This window comes from Peromyscus eremicus, chromosome 15 (genome assembly GCF_949786415.1).
Source record: "Peromyscus eremicus chromosome 15, PerEre_H2_v1, whole genome shotgun sequence".
In the NCBI taxonomy this organism is placed as follows: Eukaryota; Metazoa; Chordata; class Mammalia; order Rodentia; family Cricetidae; genus Peromyscus; species Peromyscus eremicus.
In genome coordinates this window covers 66,116,293-66,139,510 of record NC_081431.1, presented here as the reverse complement: position 1 = coordinate 66,139,510, position 23,218 = coordinate 66,116,293, and the positions used below count along the sequence as shown (strand labels likewise).

The 23,218-nt window shown below is 44.3% G+C and overlaps 1 protein-coding gene across 1 annotated transcript in view; it reads right to left on the bottom strand.

The window, feature by feature from the left end:
* The window catches only part of Nckap5 (NCK associated protein 5), a 788,185-nt gene that overhangs the window by 312,131 nt on the left and 452,836 nt on the right, over nt 1–23,218 (bottom strand). Inside the window, exon 6 of the mRNA XM_059280499.1 lies at nt 8,410–8,559. Coding sequence (XP_059136482.1) covers nt 8,410–8,559 — 150 coding nt within the window. The remainder of the gene's footprint in view (nt 1–8,409; nt 8,560–23,218) is intronic.

Below are 23,218 nucleotides of genomic sequence, written 5' to 3'. Positions count from 1 at the left end.
AGATTGGAAACTTCTGGAAGCTGTGAGAAATCCTGCCTCAAAAGATGATAGATTGTACCTGAGGGCCAATACCTGAGGCTGACCAGAGTTCAGATGCCCCCTACATATATAAATACCAGGCTGGTATGAAGGTTTGCCTAGAACCTCAGTGCTGTTGGTGTGCAGAAGGAGCAGCCATGACCCTTACTGCCAGCCAGTCTAGCTGAATTACTGAGCTCCACGTTCTGTGAGAGACCCTTTTTCAAAAAAATACAGTGGAAATCAACAGAGGAAGACACTAGATGTTAACCCCTGACCTCTATACACATATGCACACATGCCACACAAACAGACACTGTGCTGGTTCATTTTAACTGTCAACCTGGACACAACCTAGGGTGGTTTGAAAGAAAATGGCCCCCACAGGGAGTGGCCCTAGTAGGAGGTGTGGCCTTGTTGGAGGAAGTGTGTCACTGTGGGGCAGGCTTTAAAGTCTCTTATGCTCAAGCTATGCCCAGTGTGGACACAGACTCCTTCTGCTGCCTGTGGATCAAGATATAGAACTCTCAGCTCCTTCTCCAGCACCATGCCTGCCTGCACACTGCCATACTTCCTGCCATGATGATAATGGACTAAACCTCTGAACTGTAAGCCAGCCCCAATTAAATGTTTTCCTTTATAAGAGTTGCTGTGGTCATGGTGTCTCTTCACAGCAATAGAGACCCTAACTAAGACACAAACTATAATTATCTAGGAAGAGAGTCTTAATGAGGAATTATGTAGAATAAGCTGGCCTATAGGCAGATCTGTGAGGAATTGTCTTGACTACCAGCAAGAAAGGGTGAATATACTCTTTTTTTTTTCTTGACTGTGGATGTGATGTGACTAACTTCTAGAGTTCTTACTTTGCTACCCCCAAAATAAAGGACTATGACCTGGAACTGTAAGTCAAATAAGCCCTTTTCTCCTTATACCGCTTTTGCTCATGGTGTTTTCTGACAACAACAGAAATGGATCTAGAGATCTAGAGTCAATACAAAGAACCATGCACATATGCTCTCCCATCTTTCCCTTCCAGGTCACTGTAATAAGACACCATGGTTATAAAGCTTGAGGCTTGCCATCAAGAAGAGAGTCAACCGTGGGCTCTGTGCTTCTTCTCTTAAGATTGCCTTTCTTCTTTAGGTTCTTTGACACCTCACTCCATTTTCACTAGCTACCCTTGCCCAGGCTCATTTGCTGGCTCTCCCCAATCTCTGAAAGTTCCTTAATGGAGAGACTCCCCAGGGCTCTGTCCTTGGCCCTCCTCGCATCCACAGTCACATTTCTCAAGTAACTCAATATGGTACCACCCTGCAGAATGTCATCTATATGCCGATGACTCTCCTATCCACCCTTGCAGCCTTAATCTCAACCTTGGGTATCCATCAACCATCTGAATGTTGTCTCTTGAATGCTGAACAAGTGTCTCAATGTGGACTATACAAGCTGATAGATAGAATATTATCTCCCATGAGCCACCTCTCTTTCAAGGCTGGCCTCTTTCTGTTATGACATCATTCTCAAAAGTTAAGGATAAATCAATCTAAAGTCATTCTTGATTTTCCAGTTACCCTTATATACTACATCTACTCCATTAGTAATCCCTATAGGTTTTACTGTGATTGTGGACACTTGTGCTACTGCATATGAATTTTACATAGGTTCTGGAGATATGAACTCATTTCATGAGGTTTGTGTAGCAAGTGTTCTTACCCCATGAGCTATCTTCCCAACTTCTGGGTAGCTTTAGCACATATTCCATTCCCCATTAATACAAGTCCAGTTGGAATTTCCTAAGGAGACTAGAAAATAAGGTGGGCACGGAACAGCTCATCAGACACAGGCTTCCAAATCCATGGCTCCCTGTGCAATGTTGGTAAGAAATGATCAAGTAAGAAGAAATTTCACAGTAAAACCTACAGGAATTCCTGGCCATAGTCTAGGACATGGTTTTGACTGTGTACCCATAAAGTTGCAAGCTTTCACCATCCTTACAGGAGCATTCTCCATCCCTACAGGAGCTTTCTCCATCCTCACAGGAGCTTTCTCCATCCTTACAGGAGCTTTCTCCATCCTCACAGGTGCTTTCTCCATCCTCACAGGTGCTTTCTCCATCCCTACAGGTGCTTTCTCCATCCTCACAGGAGCTTTCTCCATCCTCACAGGAGCATTCTCCATCCTCACAGGAGCATTTTCCATCCTCACAGGAGCATTCTCCATCCTCACAGGAGCATTCTCCATCCTCACAGGTGCTTTCTCCATCCTCACAGGAGCTTTCTCCATCCTCACAGGAGCATTCTCCATCCTCACAGGAGCATTCTCCATCCTCACAGGTACTTTCTCCATCCCTACAGGAGCATTCTCCATCCTCACAGGTGCTTTCTCCATCCTCACAGGTGCTTTCTCCATCCCTACAGGTGCTTTCTCCATCCCTACAGGAGCTTTCTCCATCCTCACAGGTGCTTTCTCCATCCTCACAGGAGCTTCTTTCTACAGTGTTAGTCTTCCAGAGGCTTGCAGAGCTATGTCCTGTTTATTATTCATATTGAACTTTAGTAGCCTCATACAATGGGGTTTCTGGGAAGCTAAATGTCTCACTCCTATCTCACTCTCTTTCCTGTGGTATCGTTCTTTTTTTTCTCATTTGCAGCCACTTATCTGTCCATCAATTTATTTGCTTATTATTTAAGTGTGTGCTTCCTATCTCTGTCCTCTGAGGAGGGAACAATAAGTACCGACCTTCCCTAGAGCTGAGAACAGCATTTGACCCATTGAGATTATTCAGTGCATAGATTAAGTCTGCGTTCCATAAATAACTGTGATGTACAGCTAGCTTTGACTATTTTAAACTACCCAATTTTAAACAGAATCACTTATTAACAAAAACCTATGCTTAGCACTTTAATTGTCAGACTTTCACAGAAAGGTATAATTGGGTGGAAAAGGCTGTTATCCACCTTAACATATTTAATTGCCATACTTTTCTGCACAAAATAAATCATTCCTATGAGAGGCCACGTTCTTCTGACCTTGAGGCTACCGTGGAAACATCAGCACTTCTGGGGGCTCAGAACTCTTGAGTGTTCTCAGGTTGACTCTGCTCTTGGCTGGAGGCTGGAGATAAGATGCTGCAGGAGGTGAGAATAAGTCTGGGAAACGTCTCCCTTGACATGTAATCTTGTGTGAGGTTTGTCTGGAGTGGTGAGAAGGCCTGTTGGGGGCTGCAGCATGAGGAAAAATCACGCATAGCAAGAAAATGCTTCAGAAGCAAACCCAGACCCTGAGCCAAATACTCCAAGACAAATCTAGAACCCAGATGAAGCCAAGGGAGTCCAGAGGGTAAGTTGAAAAGGATCCTGGAATCAGTGCCACAGAGTAGGCCTGAGGAGGCAATCCACCCACAAGAGTGGTACCACAGCACGATATAGAAGTTTTGGTGAGTTTCTCTCCAAGTAAAGAAAGCAGTCCTTTGGCCTGAGAGATGGCTCTATTGGTAAAGTGCTTGCTATGCCATGAAGACATGAGTTCAGCACCTGCTGGAAGGATTCTGTCCTTAATACGTCATCAGCCTGCAATGGCATCCCAGCCTAAAAAGCAGGCATGCCCTCCCACGGGCCCTCTCTTTCTGTATTCTCTCTGTCCTCCACGCAGGCACTCCCCCCACTCTCTCTCCTCTCTGTCTCTCTCTCCTTCCTTCTAATAAAGCTCTCAAAAGGTAACCATGGCTCGTGATTCTTCCGCCACCCACCGCAGCATCTAGCACCAGCCACTAGCGCTTCATACCCGTGGCCGTAGCCACAGCCAGCCACGAGCACAGACCTCATAACCCCTTCACCTGGAATCTATATAAAATATCCCATCTTGGAGCCTAACATCTGGAATCCCAGTGCTGGAAGGTGGAAACAGGAGTCCTTGCTGGACAGCCAGATCAGCTGAATTGATGAGCTCTAGGTTCAGTGAGATGGTCTGTCTCAAAAACTAAGGTGGATCAAAAAAGGCATCCAACTTTGGCCTCCACACACTTACACACACACACACACACACACACACACACACACACACACGCATGCACCAGTAGTAAAGGCAGGCAGGCAGGTGGTCCTTGAAATGGCAGCCTTGGAATCCCAAACTCTTAAGTCACAGACTCGCATCTGCTTACCCAAACACTTAGGGGCATGTGCATGTGGCTCTTGTTTGCCCTTGTAGCTCTGGGACACAGATACAAAGCAATCAGTCTCTCTAGCATGTGTCAGGAGCCAATGCAAAAATTCCACAATCCAGTGGGGCCAGAGGGTCTGAGAGGGTTGGAGTTTCCTCTCCAAAGCAGTAGATTCTGAGTCTTCTTCACATCTCCTTGGGACTTGTGTGGAGATCGTGGTGTTATTCTTCCCTTTTTAAAAACTGTGCATGTGTGCATGTGCATGTGCGTGTGCGTGTGTGTGTGTGCGCGCATGTGTGGTCATGTCTGTACCATGGCACTCATGTGAGGTCAGAGGACAACCTGAAGAGATCTGTCTTTCCTTCTGTCATGTGGGTTCCCAGGATAAAACTCAGATCCTCACACTTGGTAGCAGACACCTATGTCCTCTGAGTCATCTCACTGGCCCAGGACAGTCTGCTTCCTATCACCTCTGTTTTCTGTCACATTAGAGCCAGGACATTAGAGTATACACACATGGTTGCTTAAAAAACACATTGGTAGAAAATATTCTTTGCTGTTCTAAAGTTTTGCAGCACAATACCCAATATTGCCAATGCATCTACTCGATTCCTTCAGGAAGATTTCCCCGCAGGTTCCCCAAGGAGGATTTTGTTAAAATGCTGCAGTCTACATGGGTATCTGTGTCCAGCTCTAGAAAAATGAGCTGTTTATTTAACCACAACATTTTTAACCTATGCAAATGAGTCAGTATACATAGTATATGAAATAAAATTTAAAACTCTGTAGTATATAAAATTTATATAAAACCCAATTACATGGAAATTAATAACATCATAGACCTGGACGTGATGCATACCAGCAATGCTAGATTTCAGCAGGTGGAGGCAAGAGCATCACAGGAGCCCTAGAGAAATTACAAAGCGGGACTACTTAACACCCTAGCTCACACCCCCTCCCCTAAATTCATATCATTAACAAGATCATGGGGGGCAATGAGATGGTTCAGCGGGTAAGAGTTCTTGCTGCCAAGACTGACAATCTGAATTCAGTTCCCAGAACCAGCATGGTGAAAGAGGAGAACCCATTCCCACAGGCTGTCCTCTGACCTAAACCCATGCGCTGCTCATGTGCACCTGCACACATTAAAATAAAGACATGTTTTAATAAAATCACAGAATCAGCCGGGCGGTGGTGGTGCATGCCTTTAATCCCAGCACTTGGGAGGCAGAGACAGGCAGATCTCTGTGAGTTCGAGGCCAGCCTGGGCTACCAAGTGAGTTCCAGGAAAGGCGCAAAGCTACACAGAGAAACCCTGTCTCGAAAAACAAAAAAACAACAACAACAAAAAAAAAAAAAAATCACAGAATCATCAAAAATAAGGTAGTGAGATCAAGGAGTAAGTAATGAGTTAAACAAATACGAAAGAAAGAATTTAAAAATAAATGATTACTCTTCAACTACAGCAATTCAATTCAGGAAGTAAAATACATTGTGAACTGAAACTATAGGGATTAACGGCACTTCAAGACATTAGTTATTGCATCCGAATAATATTGGAAGAAAGAGTTGTTGCCCAATATGTAATGATCTCTTGGAAGGGGAAAATATATAAATATGTATATACCCTGAAGTTTAAGAACATTTGATGCCAAAGACATTTTAAACACCTCTTAGCTTGATTAAATAAAATGTCCTTCACAAAGTTCTCCCTGACAATGAGATGAACTGAGAACAATTTCACTGTAATCATTAAGTAAGAACTAACAACTGAAGTACATGTAATATCAACTCATTCCTGTTCAATCTAGTTCATTATGGGGTTTCTTAACACTCTGGAATGGAATCCTCCCTTCCCCCAAGAATGTTTCCTAAGTGTACTTAAAATCCTGTCAAAGTATGAGAGCCCTTGGAGGCACAGATGTAATGCCCGCCTCCTCCTCCAGGGGATCCAGATGTTTCCCTAGTCAATGGCTCTTCTGCTTGGGCTCTCACACATGTGCCCAGCCATCTGTCTTCAGGACTGTCTGTGTGAAGTACCCAAGTCGTTTTAATCATAGTTTTGTATTAGTTATCCTATTCAGATAAACAGTAAGCACATGTCTAATGAATAGGCAACAACCTTGGAACAGATCAGTCATGTGATGGTTAGTTTTACGTGTCAACACGACACAACCTAGAATTCCCTGGGAAGAGTCTCAGTAAGGATTTATCTGGATTGAGTTGGCCTGTGGGCATGTATATGAGGATTGTCTTCATTACTAATGTTAACTGAGATAGGAAGACTCAGCCCACGTTGGGCGTCACCATTCCCTGGTCTGGGGTCTTGGACTGTATCCAAGTAAAGAAATACGTGAGCACAAGCAAGGAAGCAAGTGAGTAAGCATGTGTTCCTTTCTCTCTGCTCTTGAAGGTGGATGTGATGTGACTAGCTGATCTAAGTTCCTGTTCTGACTAACCCGCAATGCTGAACTGATTCTGGGGGCTGCAAGCTGAAATGAACCCCGTTAGTTGCTTTTTTTTCCAGGGCATTTTTTTGTCACATGGAACTGAAACACAGATTGGATCAAGTATAAGTGGATTATAGAAATAATAAACAGTTTAATCTCCACTGCTTTTTTGGTAAGGTTGTGCACTATTATTGTCTTCCTTTTACAAGTGAGGAAAGAAAAACAGAAAGAGATTAGGTGACTCTGAAGATTTTTAAATACTAAAATAGAGAGCAGGGATTCAAACAAAATCCTGAGAATCTGGCTAATGCCCATTGCATTAAGGAAATCAGAATCTAAAGGGCAGTACTCTCTTTATATAAAGGATGCCAGAGATCAGAGGCAGGGCTGTGGACAGCAGGCAGAGAGCAAGCCACATGCTTCTCATCCTGGTTCTGGATACTATGAAAGTATTCCAGATTTTATGGGCCCTACAGTATGACTATGCATTTATCATTGTTCCTTTGTTTTTGTTTTGTTTTGTGGCAGATTCCCATGTACCCCAGGTCATCCTGGAATTTACTTTGTAATCAAAGATGATCCTGAATTCCTGATCCTCCTGGGCACTGAGATTTCAGGTCTATACCACCATGTCCAATTGAATGCAATGCTGAGGAGAGAACTCAGAGCTTCCACCATGACAGGCAAGCATATTACCAACTGAGCTACATCCCTAGACTGTGTTTTTAGATGATGGGTGTTCTAAGTTCATTTCATGTTCTGAGACAAAATACCCTGAGAGAGAGAGAGTAAAATCTAGGAAAGAAAGGATTTACAACTTACAGTTCCAGATTATGTTCCATAAATGTGGGAGCATCACAATGAAAGAGACATGGAGCATCTAGTCACATCCAGAGTCAAGAGCAGAGACAGATGTATATATGCCCTGTACTCAGTCCCCCCCCTATCTTGGGAATGGTGCCGCTCATAGTAGGCTGGGTCTTTCCAGATCAACTGAGGCAATCAGAACAATCTCCCACAGACATGCCCAATTCCAAACAAATGTGGACAACTCCTCATTTAGACTCTCTTTCCAAATGATCCTCTGGGATGGATCAAGTTAACACCATCACTTAAGTCTCAAATACCTTAAACAAGAATGCATAAGCAAAATGTTCTCTGAAGGCAGGTAGGAAAACTGAGGAACAAACACTTACAGGTGACATAAATGCCTCTACATTATAGAGCATCTGGTACCTTCAAACTGTGTATTAGAGAGTTGGGGTACATTCAGATCTCCCTCAAAGACCCCATAGCTTGGTGTTGATTCTCCCCCTACATGTACCTTACATGCTGATGTCTACACATGCCTGTTTTCTTAATAAAATGGGTTTACCAAAAATACTAGAAAAATTTGTATCTAAACACATACACAACTTTCACAACCATTTTATATGCTATTGGATCATTTGTTTTCTCATTCACCCATGCTTCCATTTTATGAGGCATTGGAAATAGAAAGTCAAGCGTTCCACAGCCCCTGCCTAAAGTGCTTGCAATTTCAGAGCCTAGGATTTGGAAGAGAGCTGCGGTGCTGTTTTCTCTTTTGAAGGCCATGCAGCTGGATTTCTGAGTCAAGGCCCTTCTAGTGCAGCGAATTTAACAGTGTCCATTGTTGAGGAAGGGATCCCAATGGATATAGTCACGTGTCTGAGAGAACTAAGAAAGGAACTTGGACTCACAGTCGGTACCAGCACCGGCAGGTTTTTCTCTCAGTGGGTGGACAGTTGGGTGTCTTACCTCCAGAGCCTTCAGTCTCTTTAAGAGCAGCCTGGTGTTTTCTTTTCCCTCATCCGCACTGCTGATCTCACTTCTTGAGTCTTCGTCTCCTGCTGCATGGAGATCACCCAGTGCTTCTTGGTGTTTTCTCTCTTCCTCAGGCACTCTCTCCTGCAGCCCAAAAGAAAATTCCCGTTTTCAGTCATCTACAGCTGGAACATAGCAAAAGTCTAAAGTGGAGACGTCTGGATTTGACTCTATGGCTTCGGGGCCCTTTCCAGGGCTGAGGTAGAGAAGACTTTGTAAAACAAGATAAATGACGCTGATGTTAGTGAGCACAGAAGCTTTGTATTTTGTGTGTGGGCATATGTGCACGTGCAAGGGTCCACATGTGTGTACACATGCACATGTGTGTGTATGCAAGGAGGCCAGAGATCACTCATGGGGATAGTCCTTAAATGCCACCACTTTGTTTTAAAGAGAGGACTCTTATCAGTATAGAACTCAGCAAGTAAGCAAGGCTAGCTAACAGCAAGCTCTGCCCCAGGGATCTGTCTGTCCCCACATCACCAGTGCTGGGATTATAAACACACCACCATCCTGCAATTTTACATGAGTTCTGTGGGCTGAACTCAGGTTATCATGCTTGCATGTCAAGTACTTTATTAACTGTAGCCCTGATTCAGAAGTTTTCTGTTTTGTTTTGTTGTTTTTTCCCCCCATTGACTCTAATAAGGTAAAGCCACTGGACTACCATATCTGAAAATGCATGTTGCCCACCCAGTCTGAGTAGCTACAGAGCCAGTCAAGCTTCAGACACAATTGTGTGGTTAATCAATTTGTATCATTACAATACAATGTAGCTATGCTTTAAACTGAGAAAAATATACCCATCTTGATGCCTTCACTTGTGAAAGGCAAAGGGGATCATGGAACTCAATGGACATACAACTAATTAATTGATTCAAGGAAACATAAACATCATAAATACTGAAATGGCTATTTCAGATTTTTTATTCCATTTATATGTGTGTGATATACATGTATATATACATTTTTCATGTGTGTGGGCAGAAGCGTGTGTGTGGTATGCATATATGTGGAGGACCAAGGTTGGTGATGGGAACATTCTGTATCACTCCTCTACCTTATTCACTGAGTCAGAATCATAAGTTATTCATCTAGCTTGTCTCTATTACCAGCTAGATTTGGGGGGGGGGGGGCTCCTGTCTCTGCCTTTCAAGGCTGCAATTACAGGCAGACTTGCATGTCTATGTGGCATTTATATAGGTTCTTGGGATATGAACTTGAGTCTTTACATCTGCAGAGCAAGTGCATGCACTGCTGACTGTCTCTCCAGCCAGGTGGAACTCTATGCTCAAACCAAATAGTTCCTCCAGCCACGAATAACCTCATTTCCAAGGACTCTTGTGTTCCTCCTCTAACACTTCAGGTTTTGTTGTACAGCCTTGAGGCAGACATAAAATGTTGTTGTCTTGTCTTGCCTCCCTGTTGGAAGCTCCACACTCAACCTTGTCTCTGACAGCTTTTTGGAAGCTGAGAAGTGTTAATTTGAGACTCTCGCTTAGCTCTTGTCTTCAAGGGAAAAAAATAAACATCAAGAGAGTATCATACAAGGGGCGACAGAGATGGCTGAGTGGGTAAAAGTGCTTGCTGCCCAAGTGTGAGGACCTGAGTTCTGATCCCCATAAACCATGTTAAAGGCAGATACAATCTTATGTGTTTATATCCCCAGCATTCCTACAATGAGACAGGAGGTAGAGACAGAAGAATCCAGGGAAGCATGCAGGCCACCTAGCCTGGCATACACAGGGGTAAACAAGAGATCCTATCCTAAACAAGGTGAAAGGTGCAATTCAACATCCCAAAGTGTCCTTACCCCCGCTCAGGCGCATCTGTACAAGGACATGCATGACACACAATTATATGAAAGAATAAAAAAGAGAATACCATATGAACCATATTCCATGTGCTGTGTCCTGACCAGGGCCCTTGCATCACACACCAGGCGATGTCATCCTGTAACACTGTCTAATTCCCAACACACACTGTGGTGAACTTGGCTCTGATACAGCGGATGGCCAACTACCTGACCTAAAGTGGATTACCCATTCTGACAGACCTCTTTATATTTGGTACTAAATTAAGATCATCCGTAAATGTAAAAGCAAAACACAATAACCCCCGCCTTTAAGGGACTCATTTTATCTATTTAGAAGGAAACAGCATTGGGGAGGCACAGGTTCTCAAACTACATTCACCAAGGTGCTCTGAAGGATCCATTATACTTTAACATAACTTTGAAAATGCACTTTGAAGTATGTAAAGAGTGTATCTTATAGTACATATGCATGCAAGGTATATACGTCTATATGTATAACATCCATGAATATAAAACACTTATTTAGTAGGGTGACTCATGTTCATTTGTTTTGTGGAGATTTCTAAATATGATTTTAGCTGTGATCTCTGCATTTAATGAATACACAGTGGATTATGAAGGTGATGGTGCTTGGCTAGGAAGATGGTGCAGTCCATAAAATGTTTGCCCTGCAAACACAAGTACCTAAGTTCCATTCCTAGACTCACACAGAAAAAGTATGGTGGCACCTGGGATCCCAGTGCTGGGGAAGCATTGGCAGGCCAAATAATAAGTGGTTGTTTCTATAGTTATAAATAAAACAAAATAAAAACCCAGTTCCTCATATCTGAGGAATGAGATGTGAGATTGTCCTCAACAAACATGAATACACATGAATCAATATGCTCACATGCATGCACACACACACACACACACACACACACACACACACACACACCAATGATGGTTAGATGGTTAGATACAGTGTGCAGATGTGTCCACTTCCACAGCAGATGTGAATTCTGCTCAGATAGCACTAGGGCAGTTTAAGTTACATACAGAGAAGGAACAAAGCCAGGGGTCTAAGCCCTTTGACAGCCGTGACTCTCTAATGCTTCACTACTGGCCAGACTTCCAAATTCACGGTAAGGTACAGAAATGGGTTCACTTTGTCAACAACTCAACTCTGAAGATAAAAAGATCCCTGTGCTTCTCTTTTAATATTGGGCATCATGGGCCAGGGAGATGGCTCAGAAGGTAAAGGATCTTGCCACCAAGCCTGGCCACCTGAGTTCAATCTCCAGGACCCACATGGTTGAAGGAGAGAACCAACTCTCATAAACTGTCCTCTGACATCTCTATGTGTCCTGTAGAACACACATGCATGCATGCAGTCATGCACACGCATGCTCATCCTGTTAGGACGTTACAGTTAATTAAAACAAAGGAAAAACCCTGGTATGGGAAGTAAAACACCAAGCAACCTTAGAATATGTGACAGGCATATTCCAGTTCTACCTTAGCAGCTCAGTAAATGCTCTTGGTCTACTTATGTTCAGTAAGTCTTGACTTGTTTTTGTTCCCCCAAATAAGATTGTCATCAGGCACATACGCACAGGTAGCAATTCTCATCCTCCACAGTAGCTGTATTCCACAACGTTCTCGTGAACACTCAATTATCATGTGCTGAATTTCACAACAATAGTTCCACCAGCCAATTAATATCTCACCTGGATTCCTGCATGATTTTATAAAATATATCCTCTTGACTGTTTACTATTAAAGCAGTCCCCAGGAATATATCTTATGCCCAAATAAAATATCACTACTTCCCTTATTAGGGCACATCCCAGCTTTCTTTATACTTACAAATGCTATGCTGTACATCAGCACTGTGCTTCAAGGGATATCTTAGTCAACTTACTAACAAAAAAGCCTACAATTAAAAAACATGATGTCACAGGAGCAGGAGGCTATCTGGTCACATTGTATCCACTTAGGAAGCAGAGTGAACAGCAAGCAAGACTGGGCTATAACCTTAAAGTCCATCCCTAGTGCCCTACTTCCGCTAGGAAGGCTCCACCTCCTAAAAGTCCCATAACCCTCACAAACAGTGCCACCATCAGGGAGCAAGTGTTTAAACACATGAGCATATTTCACATTCAAACCACAACAAAAGTGACTTTTGGAAAGAGTCCAAACGCTGTTCATTGCTGCACACAGAGGTTTCTTAACACCCTAAACCATTTGCTGATCCAGGTGCTCGAGACAGGAAAAACAGAACGGAGTTCTTATAATTAATGAAATTACAGTTAATGTTGGGAATATAACAAATGGCAAACCTAATGCTTAGGTAACACAACTGTTGTTAGTGGCAAATGCTATGAAAAATGAAATACAACCAACCACTGTGATGGACAGGGGTAGAGTTAGGGACAGTCTGGGATAAGATTTGGTGACATCAGAATGGAACTACCTGAGAAGCTGATATTCAGTGATGAGAACGGTGGGGCTCTAGAGTCGGGAAAAGACAGTCTAAGCGGAAGGAAAATGGAAGCAAATGCTGAGAGGAGGGGACACTTTGTGGGCAAGAGAGAGAGGGTCTCCGTGCTGCAGCCAAGAAGATGCAAGAGGAAGATGAGCAAGAAAGCAAGCCAGGGCCTGGGGTGCAGCTTAGTAAGGGAAGTGCTTACCGTGCGAGCATGAAGACTGTGTTTGATTGGCTTCCAGAACCCACATCAAAAACCACAGAGGTCATGACTGACAGTATGGCTAAGACATGCACAAGATCAAGCCAGAGAAATCCCACCATGGACAGGGGGTGACGTCATGGAATCCCGCCCCTAGCTCAAGAGTTATTGATAACTGATAGCTGCTAGGAGAGAAGGAGTCAGTTTCTTCAGGGATGCTTCCTGAGAGGCTGTCCATGATCCAGCAGCTAGCCCTACCCACACGCCCATACTGTTGTCACTAAGGACACTCAGTGGGTCTCTAAAAATAAAGACCATTATATGAAGTCGGGAGAGAAAAGTGGTGGGAAGAATATGGGACAGATTGGAGGGGAATGAGATTTCAACCAACATTAAAATCCTCTATAGATTCTCAAACAATAAAAATAAATAAAACCACCACCACTACAACAACAACAAAATCCTCCCCAGTATTTAATAGTTAAACCTGAAAAAAAAGCTAGTCATGGTAGTGAACATGTGTAATCCCAACCCTGGGCACATAGAAACTGCCTAGCCAGTCTGGACTACTTGGTAAATTCCAGGCCAATCAGAGATCCTTTCTCAAAAACATACAAAAAGAAAACAAACAAGGTGGGTGAGGCTTGAGGAATGACAGGCAAGGTTGTTTTCTGGCTTCCACCACAAATGTATATGTGTGTATGTGCACTTTATATACATGTGCGCGCGCGCGCACACGCGCGCACACACACACACACACACACACACACACACACACACACACACTCAAGATCATAAAGAGATTTGGATGGGCCAAGGAGAATCTTGTAAGTTATGGAAATAGATTCAGCTTGCTTCTACTTAGAAAAAAGAGGAAGTGGAGGACAGGAGGGGGAGGCACCATACTAACTGCTGCAATGGGAAATACTGTGGAGAAGGGGCAGCGGTTAGAATTGTTAGCAGATAGACCAGTTGCAGCCACTGTATAGGAATGACCGGCAGTTAGGGATACTGGAAGGTGTGAGCTCAGAGATTACCAAAAGCATCTCCTATGGTAGATCAGACTATCGTCGGTGGTCCATCAGACCTGGATCCAATATCAAGCTTCACACTGATCTCAAAATTATCTCATCATCGTGGAACTGATAATGCTGTAGTATTTATGAACCAAACACAGAGCCTTGCTGGGCCAATCATTCAAGCATTTTGCATCTCAGTTTCCCTCATATATAAAGTTCCAGGTGAACTACACGTCTCTTCCAAAGTTAAATTTTAATTCCCCAGAATTCAACAACTCAAGACTGTTTATCAATATACTAACAGTAACAACGAAGACAAGAGAAAGGAAAGCCGGCCTCTTTCTCTTCTACCCTTCCCAGTGAGGAGGTGGTTAGGGAACCTGAGTGTGCCAATGGTGTCCACATTGCCTGTGGCCCAGCAAAAAGCAACAGGAGAGAGGGAAATCAAAATCAGCCAAGACAGGAAGGAGAGAGAATGCTCTGGCTGGAGGGTGTCGCAGGGGTGAGCGGATGTCTCCTCCAGGACTGAGAATGTGGAGTCCTGGAAGAACTAGAGGGGACAGTGTGTGCCAGAGATGGCTGCAGCAACGTTGGAAACAGAAGAGACCCTGCGATTCCACAGAGCAGAGAAGAGGGCTGGTAAGGTGACTCCCTGAGAAACATCTCTTCATCACTCAGCTTCCCATTAGCATTGTTAATCATCAGTGTGTAGTTGGGTCATTGGAAAACAAAGACTCAAAGCTGGTCTTGAATCCCAGAACTTAGAGGTGGAGACAGGAGGACTGTGATGGCTAACACTGGCTGTAAACTTGACTACATCTGGAATCAATGAAAACCTGAGCAGCTGGGCACATCTGTGAAGAATCTTCTTGGTTGGATCATTTGAAGTGAAAAGACCCACCCTAAATCTGGTTCACACTGTTGCCAACCTATATAAAAGGACATACAAAAAGGAAGCTTTTGCTTTTTGCCTGCTTGCCCTCACGCTCACTGGAAAATTCATCTATCCTGCCACTGAGGCATTCCTTTGCTGGTATAAGCTGAGTAACCCAGCTTTATGGATTGATAAACTATGGAATTCTTGGCCTTCTTGCCAGGACACAGCCATTATTGGAATAGTTAGACCATAGCCTGTAAGCTACTCTAATAAATCTCCTTTCAACATATAAACATGTATAGACGCATATGTTACACATATAAAAACTATTTTCTAGCTGGGCGGTGGTGGCACACACCTTTAATCCCAGCACTCAGGTGGCAGAGCCAGGCAGATCTCTGTGAGTTTGAGGCCAGCCTGGTCTACAGAGCGAGATCCAGGACAGGCACCAAAACTATACAGAGAAACCCTGTCTTAAAAAACCAAATGTGTGTGTGTGTGTGTGTGTGTGTGTGTGTATTTTTATCTGTTCCTCTAGAATGCCAACTAATACAAAGACCAGGGCTTCAAAGCTAGCCTTAGCTGCACAGTGAGCTTGAAGCCAACCTGGGCTATGTGAAACTGTGTCTAAACAAAAAGAAGGGAGAACAGGACTGAGATGGCCTCACTGACCCATAAACACAACTCTACTAGGGTCAGGCTACTTTCTCCACACCCTCCCACAATTATGTGCCAGTGAGAATGTTGGAGAACAATGAAATATTAAGAGTACACATTGTGGGAACCTTCTAGAAAAGGCCAAGGAAAGAGAAGATGAGTGGAGGCAGACATGCAGTGAAACATGGTCGCACGCCTCTGCAGCCCGCAGCTGTTCATTTGAGGCTGGATAGCTTCTAAATTTATCTTAAACTCATTAAAGCATGCCAACGTTTAAAAAAAATCAAGGATCTTCATTTTATCTAAGTGTAACTAACACAAAATCAGACATAACAGCAGAAATTTTAGTCTCTTCACCAATTAAAGATCTAGGGGAGGAGAGGAAAGGGGTAAGAAAGAGAGAAACCGAGTGACAGACAGACAGACAGACAGACAAACAGAACAAAAGACAGAGATGAAGAAATAGAAGCAGGAAGATAGAGACACAGAAGAGACAGCTAGAGAGACCAAGAGAGACAGTGAGGTAGATAGGGTGAGAGAGAGATACACAGAGAGACACAGAGGGACAGAGACAGAGATGGAGACAGATAGGAAGACAGACACAAAGAGAAACCCAGGGAAACTGCGGTTGAGAACTCAAGCTGGAAGTCAGGAACCTGGAGCCCCAGACAAAGCATTATCGTCTCACTAGCTTCCAAGGTACAAGCCAGAGAAGCAAGCCGGGGCCACTTGGAGAATAACAGTGTGAGGAGGAAAAGCTGGTTCCAGAGGTGACCTGTTTTCATTGTCATAGACTTTAATCAGCAGTGAACTCCACAGAAGTGAAGCTGCTGCACAATGCCTGCTCCCCACATATTTCAAATATGGCTGGAACCATGATCTTGTTTGCGTCAACAAATACGAGCCAGTCCCCTTGAAGGTAAAGATTTAGGGGCTCAGTTAGCTCTGAAGGGTTTAAATCAAATTCTGCCTTGTCGGTACATAAAGCTTCCCTCAGAGCCGTTTGTTTCTCTAAGTGGTAAGCGAGGCAATGATTCACCAGTGAGGGAGGCTCGTCTTTTCTTCTGAACAGTCTGCATCATCAGGCCTATGTAAAGCAGTATCAATCAACACACAACTCTGGGCCGCCTAAGCTTAACTCAGACGGATCATAGTCCTGGGAGCTCATTTAGTTCAGAGAGCAGGCAGCCCAGCTCTACACCAGCTACACCAGACAGATGATGCTTTGTCTAGAAAGTAGAAGGCTTAAAAATGTGGAGGAGAGGCTGGGTGTGGCTCAGGTGGAAAAGTACCCATTCAGCATACATGAAGGCCTGGGTTCCATCTCCAGCACGTGATACGCCAGGTGTGGTGGTGCCTGTCTGTAATCCAAACACTCGGGAGGAGGTCCAAATCATCCCCAGCCACACAGGTAGCACAAGGTCAAACACAAGCTACACGAGACCCTGACTCAAAACAATTTTAATGTATGTCTGGAGGAAAATGATCATGCCACCCTTTGCTAAAGTGTTCAAATGCGATTTATTGACTTTCAAGTGATTAGCTACCTTCAGCCAGGTACACAGTAGGACTCCATCATTCTGTGAGGTCATGTGACTTCATGGTTAAATTAACTCATCTATCTATCTAGTCAATATTTGATGAGCAAGAATGAATAAGGCACTGGAAAGAATGCCAGGGACATGGAGATGTAAAACACACACGGCCCTGCTCTTGTGGAGCATGCCACGGAATACAATGGCTGATTATCAAAATGTCACAGGAATTTCAGTACATAGTGGGGCAGATGTTTCCAGGTGCTTCAGAAGAAAGGAGAATGTGGAGGGCTGGAAAGATGGCTTAGTGGGTAGAGTGCCTGCTAGGCAAGCATGAGGACCCCCACTTGATCCCTGGATCCCACAAAGGAAGTTGGGCACAGCAGTGCACACCTGTAATACCGGAAGGAGGCGGTGCCTCAGTCTCGCTGTCTAGCCACCCTAGGCTTATTAGGAGCTCCAGTCCTGCTGAGAGACTCGGTTTAAAGAAATAAATTACATGGAGGAGGGGACTCTGCTGGTTGAAGTGCATGTGTGCAAGCATGAGGACCTGAGTCTGGACCCCAGTAACCACATAAAAAGTGGGGCACGGTGGGGCACTCCTGTCATCCCAGCACTGGACAGGACAGCAGAGGTAGGAGGATCCCTGGGGCTCAACAGCCAGGAAGTCCAGCCAATCAGTGAGCTCCAGGTGCAAGGAGGGACTTAGCATCTTCAAAAATGAAGTAGTGAGCAATTGCGGAAGACTCCTCCCCTCTGATCTCCATGCACACATGTGTGTATGAACACCCATACTGAAGTGCATCCTATACACACACACACACACACACACACACACACACACACACACACGCGCACGCTATAATCATATGGGGATCTACCTGAGTGGAAAGGACAGGACTTTTGCTGAACTGAGATCTGGATAAACAGGGAAACTTACTGGAAAAGGAAGAGGGTGGCCCAGGAGTGGGAAGTGGGTATCCAACTGGGAGACCATCAAAGGAACTGGGTGGAGCTGGGGACAGAGATGAAGCTGGAGGACCAAGTGAGAACAGACCAAATGTGACAGAATTCCTCCACACTCTGATAGAATGAAAAGCGACTGAGCAGGAAGTTGGTGGCTATTTTCAGAGCTCCTTCCTTTCTTCCTTCCTTCTTTCCTTCCTTCCTTCCTTCCTTCCTTCCTTCCTTCCTTCCTTCCTTCCTTCCTTCCTTCCTTCCTTTCTTTCTGTGTGTATACACATGGGTGTGCATGCATCAGTGTGTCTCTACATATACATACATGTGTGCACATATGTCTGACATGTCTGGTTGTCTGTGTGTAGCTCTATAAGGGCACACATGTGGGTATGTGTCTCTGTGTGTGTGCAGGTGTCTGTATCTGTGCTCATGTTTCTCTGTGTGTGGATATGTGTTTGTTTCTGTGTTGGCATGTGCAGTGTGGTGATGGTGGTAAGGATGAGATGGACAGATGGGTATCCGAAACAGTTAAGAGTGTGAACCTGAGCACAGTGAACAGACACAAAGAGAATGCTGTAGGAATAGCCCACGCAGGAGCTGATGGAGCAATGATGTAGATGACCTCGGAGTTTGACAGCCATCTTGTAGTCAGATTTTTCAGTGTGTCATTTGCCTAACCATGACAAATCACTAACGCATCCTCAGCTCAAGGCTTCTGATGCCAGTTGCAACTGGCGTTGGAGCCAATGGAGGGGAGGGCAGAGGGAGAAAATCAGTGCTTGCCTCAAATTGCATTCCTCGGCAAACTCTGGCCCCGATGAGTTGGTGTCTGGGAAGTCTTTCATTCTACAGAACTCTCCAGGTAAACTGATGCACAAAGTTCAACAGCCCCAACACAGGATGCAAATCATCCTCATTTTCCAAAAGCCTTTGGTATTGCTCATTTGATTTTATATATATATTATGACAGGGTTTCACTGTGTAGCCTCAGCTGGCCTATAACTCACTATGTAGTACAGGCTGGCTTCGAACTTACAAAGATCTCTCCCTCTCAAGTGCTACCACTCCTGGCAATATCCATTTTTCTTGTGCAGCCCAGGCTGTCTTCACATTTGCTGTGCTCTGTGCAGCTGAAGATGCCCTTGCACTTCTAATGCCCCCCCCCCCCAGTTCCTTCATTCCAGTGCTGGGGCAAATGTGCATTACCATGTCCAGTTTGGTCAGTAATCAGGGGAACAAATGGAAAATTAATCATTGAAAACAGTACCCACAGGAGAGTGAAAATGAGACATGCTTAATAACAGCACCCAGGAACCGACAGATTGTCCCACAGCTTATTAAACACCACCTCAGCTATGGAAGGCAGAGGCTGGTTTCTCTAAGTGATGCACTATGTTAGTGCAGGGAAACCTGGGACTCCAGGGCCCCTCAGGTTGCAACTGTTTCTCTGAGTGGAGCACATGGCATTCACAGTGTTGAATGGCCTCTAGATCAAGCAGCACTAAGATTCAGAAGCATGGGTCTTTGCCTATGCAACCCTTTCCTGGAAAGCTTTCCTAATAGACAAAGTATGTTTGACTGTTCCTGGTTTTCGTGAATTTCAGAATAAGGCATAAAAGTAGGAACAGGTCACCCAATGAGTTCATAATTTCTCACGTAATTGAAGTCAATGAGGGCCAGCAAGATGGCTCAGTAGGTAAAGGGCTTGCTGCAAACCTGACAACCTGAGTGTGATCCCAAGTCAGATATGAGGGAAGGAGAGAACCAACTCCTCCAAGTTGTCCCCTGATCTCCGTGCACATGCGCGCTCGGACACACACACACACACACACACAGAGGCACAAATAAATTTAGAAAAATATTCGAAAGCAAAGAGGTCAATGAGAGAAGTTTGTGCATCCTCAACTGCAGCTAGCCTGCCAGGCCCCACTGGGTATCTCTGTTGCCCAGTCCTGTATATAAGGGCTCAACCTCAATGATTAACTACACTGTAGCAGTGTCTCATTTTACCACCCCACTGCTGGGTTATACTGCTGGGAGTGTCTGACCCAGGACCATAAGGCTCACTGAAGAAACCAAACCAAGGCGGAGTGCAAGATATTGCACCACATTTATAACCCCTTGATGGTGCAGTTGATGGAGCAGACTCAGTGTTCTCAAAGCCCACCAACCACTGCTTTGCTGTTTTCAATTTTCTAAACGATTGGTTTGAAGAGGAGGTCATGTTTAGACCAGGCTGGCCTCTACCACCACACGATGCAACCAAGGATGTTCTTTCTGCCTCTGCCTCCCAACCAAGTGCTGGAATTAGTGGTGTGTGCCACCAAGCTAGGTTTACAGAGTACCGGGGGACCAAATCCAGTTTTGTGTATGTTAGACAAGCTCTCTTCCAACTGAGCTGCATCCTAGCCCTGTTCATCGTCATCTAAAAGTCTTTCTCCTCTAGGCCAAGTTCAGTCATTAGTTTAGAATAGGGCAGGTAGACACGCGAGATCTATACCCCCACCACCACTTCAGTCAAGGTATATACCTTGCAGCCATTAATATCTTCTCTTTTCAGCTTCTTTATGTTTTAAATATTTTAAATACACAAACACGGGGTTAAGAAAATGGTTCAGTGATAAAAGTGCTTGCCATGCACGTGGGAGACTGGTGGGAAAACCAGGAAACACGCAAAAGCCAGATGCAGTAGTGTGATCATTTGTAACCCCAGTGTTCCTATGGGGAAATGGAGTAGGGCAGAAACAGGAGGATACCCAGCAGCTCACAGGCCAGCTCTCCTGGCATCCACTGCACAAAACTATACAGAAACCCTGCCTCAAACAAGGTGGAAGGTGAGGACCAACGCCTGAGGTCATCCTCTAATCTCCACCTGTGTGCTGTGGCACAATCAAATCCACACTCCCACAAGTTCAAACAACACAAAGAGAATAACTCTAAACTCTTCAGGGTTACATCGCTATGATTTTAATCACCTGGAAAACTCAACTTAAGAAGATAAATATGCAGAATCCCACTAGAGATTTGGAACACTTAATTTATAACGTATTTAGGATTAGATCTACCTATAAGACTTCTCTAAAAAAAATCCTCTGTGCTCCCCTTATATGTATATTTCCCTCTACACTTAAAATAAAGCCATTATTTTTGCTGTGCCCTTTTCTTGGGCTCTGTATAGTTAGCACATTCTATCCCCTGCTCAGATGAATGAAAGGCCTAGGGAGCCGCATTCGGTGATGTTCCAGGAAAGCTTGCTGGACATGAGCCATCTCTGAGGACATTTATGTATGTGTGGAATCACTCCACGCATTGGTTCGCTGAAGTTTTGTTGTAAAGCTTTAACAGAAACAGAAGAAAAATCTCTTCTTTTTAATGATTAATTTTATTTGACAATTTCATACACATACATAATGTATTCCAATTCCTCTTTCCCAACACTCTCTTATATGTCCCGCCCACCCCTATAAATCCCCCTCATCCCTACCTGCCCCTTCCCCAAGTTGATGACTTTGGGTTTCATTTGTGACCCATTTCGCTTTACCAGCACCATCTGTGTGAGCACGAGATTGGAATTATTCACGGGAGCCTGGTAGAGTCATCAGTTGGTTTACAACCAAAGGCAATGGTCTCCCCCGCCATCTCCCTTAATCTGTCAGCAGCAAACATCTCAGTAACGAGGGGTAGGGCTCCCTGAGCTGTCCTCCATCTAAGCCTGACTGCTGGAGGACCCTCCCTAATGAAGACCCAGTGCAGGCATGCACAGCTTACTGTGAGTCTGTGATAGCAATGGCTGTGTCTTGTAGAGAGGATGACGTTCTGCAGGCCTTCTCCCTATCTTCTGGCTCCTAGGTTTCCTTCCCACTACCCCTCATCTCCCAATGTTCCTGAATCTTTTTTTTGTTTTGTTTTGTTTTGGTTTTTTTGAAACAGGGTTTCTCTATGTAGTTTTGGTTCCTGTCCTGGACTCGCTCTGTAGACCAGGCTGGCCTCGAACTCACAGAGATCCGCCTGGCTCTCCCTTCCGAGTGCTGGGATTAAAGGTGTGTGCCACTGCTGCCCAGCAATGTTCCTGAATCTTAAAGGGGATGGTATAAATGCCTTGTTTGGCACTATTATAATAGGGATAACCAACTACTTCCTGATGGGTTTGAGGCCAGTTCCACAGGAAGGAATCTAGGCCTGGTAAATATATAACAGAGAGATCTTAGGATCCAGAGATAACTAACAGTGTTGCTGAGTTAATTGACACAACATCAAGAAGTCTTCCATTTATGTTTATACCCACAGACAAATATATTCCTGACCTTAATCAGCAAAGCCTCTCTTGATGTTTACTATTGTTTTAGCAAATGACTGGACACAAAGTCTACACATACATAGAGATGGTAGTAATAGTTACCAATTTTGTGTGTGTGTGTGTGTGTGTGTGTGTGTGTGTACATGTGTGCCCATGTATGTAGAGGAAAGAGGCCAATGTGGCATACCTCAGGTCCTGCTCATCCTGGGTTCTTTTTGAGAAACTGTCCCTCTGTGAACAGGAATACTCTAAGTAGGCTAGACTTGGTAGCCAATGAATTCCTGAGATCTACCTGACTTGAGTTCCCCAGACCTGAAATTCCAAGTGATGGCCACTACACCTGTAGCATTTTGCATGTGTTCTGGATTGCTGCACTCAGATCCTACTGCTTGCCTTGTCAATACTTTACCAGTTGAGCCATCTCCTTAGTCAATAGCTAACATTTGCTTCAACTTATTCATCATTCTTCTGATATCCACAGATATCTATGGTTTCTTATTTTGAAGACAGGAAAGGAAATGATGGGGATGCAAAGCAACATCCCACTGTAAGAAGTTACTCAGATAGCAAGAGTTACAACAGAATGTTTTCCCTTTGAATATCCAGCCATATGTCACATCTACATACTAACTCATTGCAAAGAGTGATAAAGCAATCATTCATACCCGAGCAAATAACTTAGAGACACTGGGGAAGAATTAGCATGAAATGTTAAATTCTTTCTGGAACGCAAAAGATACAGGGTAACATTGAATATGCAAGAGTATTATTTTTTTCTCATTGATGTGACCACATACCCAACAAGAAGCAGTTTAGGGAGAAGGTTTGATGGTACAATCTACCTTGCAGGGGAGGGCATGGAAGCAGAGGCTTGAGGCAGCTGGTCACATGGTATCCATATTCAGGAAGCACA